At 41.1% G+C, this 4,070-nt stretch overlaps 1 protein-coding gene across 1 annotated transcript in view; it reads left to right on the forward strand.

Annotated features, from left to right (window-relative positions):
• Window positions 1-3,963, forward strand: part of pcsk5a (proprotein convertase subtilisin/kexin type 5a) — a 57,711-nt gene extending 53,748 nt beyond the window's left edge. Inside the window, exon 38 of the mRNA XM_041810338.1 lies at window positions 1,394-3,963. Within this exon, the coding sequence (XP_041666272.1) occupies window positions 1,394-1,881 (488 nt within the window). The 3' untranslated portion in view covers window positions 1,882-3,963. The remainder of the gene's footprint in view (window positions 1-1,393) is intronic.
• Window positions 3,964-4,070: the final 107 nt, after the last annotated feature.

Below are 4,070 nucleotides of genomic sequence, written 5' to 3' on the forward strand. Positions count from 1 at the left end.
CATTCCAAGAGTCGCATCATGAGTGATGCATTAATGCCAACAGCGCTTGAATATGGAGAGTCAAGAATTTACTAATGCTTTATAGTGTGCGGTTATAAACTGTTTCCTCTGTTCCTCTTACTGTTCTGAAATGAAAACCTTTCATGACCTGAAACCTGAAATGAAAGCTTTCCAGGGCTGTCTGCCAAGAAGCATCCCCACAGCATGATGCTGCCACTACCATGCTTCACAGTGGGGATGATGTGTTTGTGGTGACGTGCAGGTCATGTCAGATGACCAACAGTTCCATTTTGGTCTCATCAGACCAGAGAGCTTTCTTCCACTTGACCATGGAGTCTCCCACATGTCTTTTGGTGAACTCTAATCCAGATTTAACCTGAGTTTTCTTCAGGAGTGGCTTTCTCTTTACCACTGTGCATAAAGCTTTGACTTGTGAAGAGTCCCTCCCATCTCAGCTGCTGAAGCTTGGAACCCCTTCGAAGTAGTAATAGGTGATTTGGTGGCCTCTCTACGCAGATTTTCACATGTGCCATATTCCTTCCATTTCCTCCCCATTTGATGATGGATTTAACTGAACTCTGGGGATGTTCAGTGCCTTGGCCTTTTTTGTATCCATCCCCTGAGATTCTCTGAGTTGCTTGGGATGTTCTTTTGTCTTCCTGGTGTAATGGTAGCCAGGAATACTTATTAACCAGTGGCTGGACCTACTACAATCACTGAAAGAGGATTCTTTTTTGTAATTTCTTTTGCCAAAAGCCAGATCATATCGACTGATTGGTTTAAAATCAATAAAAGGGTAAAACACCCAAGGGGGTGAAAACTTTTTATAGGCACTGTATGTGCATTTTAGTGTAGTGAATTTTTTTTTTCTTATCCTTTATTGGTTCATGATTCTTTTATTTAATTTTTAAGAATGTTAAACAAAGATATTCCTCCTAAATGGCAAACACTCTAAACAACAGGCAGTAACATGATAAGGGTCTTTTAGTCCATACAAAGCCTGGGAGGCAAAACCCCGGGGAAAAAGGCTTAAAATGACTTTCTGATGCTTGGTAAGCTTATTACTGACTGTATTGTAACAAGTGAAGGTGACTCTATTGAGCATATTTATGTTTTTTATCACCTCCTTTCTTCTCTTATCTGGATTTAAGGAGACAAAGCTCACACAGAAATCTGTGAATAATTCAGAAGAAAACTAAAAGTTGTCTGGAACAAATCTGTGATTTTCAGAAGCAACAAGGTCATGTCAGAGCAGTCCTTTAAGGTGTAATTTGCAACACTTTATTTGCATTTGAATGATAAAGAATCCCCTGGTGGTTTCAGCACTGAGAAAAGATTAAAAATGGTTTTAATACATTTTCCCTTTGACTTGGTGTCTGTGTGGGATTTGTAGGCGAGTGCGTCCTCAGCACCAACTTGGCTTTCAGAAACGAGGAGGAAGAGGAGGCCCGAGGTAACCTGACCGTCTTCATCATCGCCTGCATCCTCCTGGTGTTTGGACTCATAGCTGTGGTCTTCCTCATCAAACACTCCCGCTCCAAGAGCCAGCCCCCGGACATCACTCCGCGTGGCTACGAGAAGCTAGGGTCCGGCGGTGGGTACGGAGGCAGCAGCAGACATGGCGGCTACAGCTCGGCTTCCTCTATGTCGTACAGCAACCGCGGTGCCAGCTCCTCCGGCGGCCGCTTCCAGGAGTCTCAGCTGGTCGACATCGGCGAACGGCGCTCAGGGGTGAAGGATGACGACGACGATGACGAAGATGAGGACATTGTTTACATGGGGCAGGATGGCACCGTGTACAGAAAGTTCCGCTACGGACAGTTGGGAGAGGACAACGAGGACGAATTGGAGTATGATGATGAGAGCTACACATTCCGATGAATGTAAGAAAATCTCCTTTTTCTCTCTTTCCTCTGTGCTGTTTATCTCTTCCTGCCTGGGGGGACTGATCCATTTATCCTCCTCTGAATATGAGTAGAATCAAATGAGACATGAGAAGCTATTTATAACGAGCAGCATTTTACAACTGCTATCCATTCACAAAAAGAAATGTGCAGCTGACAAAGTCAATGTTAAACAATCTCAAGGACTTTTTACACCATTAAGTATAACTTTTAATCTTATTTTAAGGTCTCAGCTTCCTTCTAATTGTATTGTAACTAGCACTGGTATTGACTAGATTTGAAAATATTTTTAGGGATGCTCCGATTGATTGGCAGCCAGTTATGATTGGCTAATAAAACAGGAACCCTACATGATATGACAAGTTCATAGGTAAAAAAACTCACTAGATATGTTTTTTGAGAAAAAATAAAGTTATAAATGCTGCAGGTTATGTCTTAGTCCTCATAGTGGTGGGACGTCATCCAGCTATAGCAGTCTCTCTATCTGTGCCATTTCTGTGCATTAGTTGTCCATCAAATCTTTGTATTATGCACGTGAAGGTACTGTTAGTGAAGAGAAACATCATGAAGATGTGATTCTCAGTGTAAACCAAAGTGAATGTAGTCATAGGGGCAAAAAGACGGCGAGCCTCCATGCCTGAGCAGTGAGTCCTGGCTGTTGACACCCGTACAGCTCTAAGTACCGCTGCTCACACCTGGTGTAGTCCTCATCAAATCCTGGTGTCTCAGTAATCACCTGAACACTGCATCTTTGTATGCAAGTAAACACTGAGCCTTATTCACCCTAAACAGCCTTTACTAACAGGAAATAATGACAGCATACCACAAAGGTTTGTCAATGAAGATTAGTGTTGCTGCAGTGTTTTACCTTCTGTACTACACAGCTTTTATGGTGCTGACTTTCTGATGTTTGAAGAAACCCAAAATATTTCATTATCTTCCTTTTAGTCTTGCTGTCAGAGGACAGGCGCTGACGTACGCATGCTCAGCTCCAGGAAGCTGGACAAACACTATTAACAATGGAGCATTACGTGGATAAAATGTATGCCCAGGCCAGTCAGAAGAGTGAAAGCATCTTCTCATGAGAAGCTTACAGTGGTGCTCTTTGCTCTTATTTCAATAAAAGATGTGGTCTAGGTCTAATTAAACTGCCACTTTTCTACAGCTACATCCGAGCTAACTGCTAACTTTACTGTTTTTTTGGTTAAAGAAATTTGCTCCAGTTCTTATAAACCTTCCACTATACTAAAGCTACATCTGCGCTAACTGCTAACTTTACACTTTTTCTATATAAAGAAAAGTTGTCCAGTTCTTATAAACCTTCCGCTATACTAAAGCTACATCTTGGCTAACTGCTAACTTTACTATTTTTTTATATAAAGAACAGTTGTCCAGTTCTTATGAACCTTTTGCTACCTAGCTTGCCCACAGCTACCGCTTTATTCTCTTAAGATGACACATATTGATCTGTACAGTGTTCGCTTTGGCACAAATGTTGAGGATTGGAGCTTTCTGAGATGGATTTGCCCGTTGACAGACATGGAGTCAGGGTAATCCAATGACTTTCCAAGATTATTATTGATGGTCCATCACAAGTTGGTAGGAGAAAATGTGAATGAGATGCATTGAGAGTGAGAAACAAGTCATAGTGGGTTTGATTGAGAATTTCTCTGCCTTTTAAAACCTGATTTAAGCATCTGATTAAGTGGGGTCAAGATTTCTCTTAAGGAAGTGGTTGGCCCTGATGCCTGACCAGCTGAGAACCATTTACAATTTAGTTTCAAATTATAACTGTATTGTTATATATCTCTTATCATAGGAGACTTTTTGCGTTGCCCCTTTCTGTCTGCTGTGTTTAACAAAGTAAAAACATGTTGCTGATTGAAGAATGACTTTTGCACTCCTGATCGGAGCATCCCTAAAAATGTCATGAATCATATTATTCCCTTTTCTTGTGTTGACAGATTTGCATTGATTAAACTTGCTGTTTCTTTTGCTTTCTTCCATTCCGAAGTGTTTTCTGACATTGATTTTTAAATTAAGAATGTGTTCTGTTCAAATAAAGGCTCAAAAATAACTTCAAAGAGTGATTCATGATTTAAAATCTGGCAGCAAAGTAATCAAAGTCAACCTGACTCATCCAACACGACTGAGAACGGCACTCAA

The sequence above is a fragment of the Cheilinus undulatus genome, linkage group 17 (genome assembly GCF_018320785.1).
Source record: "Cheilinus undulatus linkage group 17, ASM1832078v1, whole genome shotgun sequence".
Taxonomy (NCBI): Eukaryota; Metazoa; Chordata; class Actinopteri; order Labriformes; family Labridae; genus Cheilinus; species Cheilinus undulatus.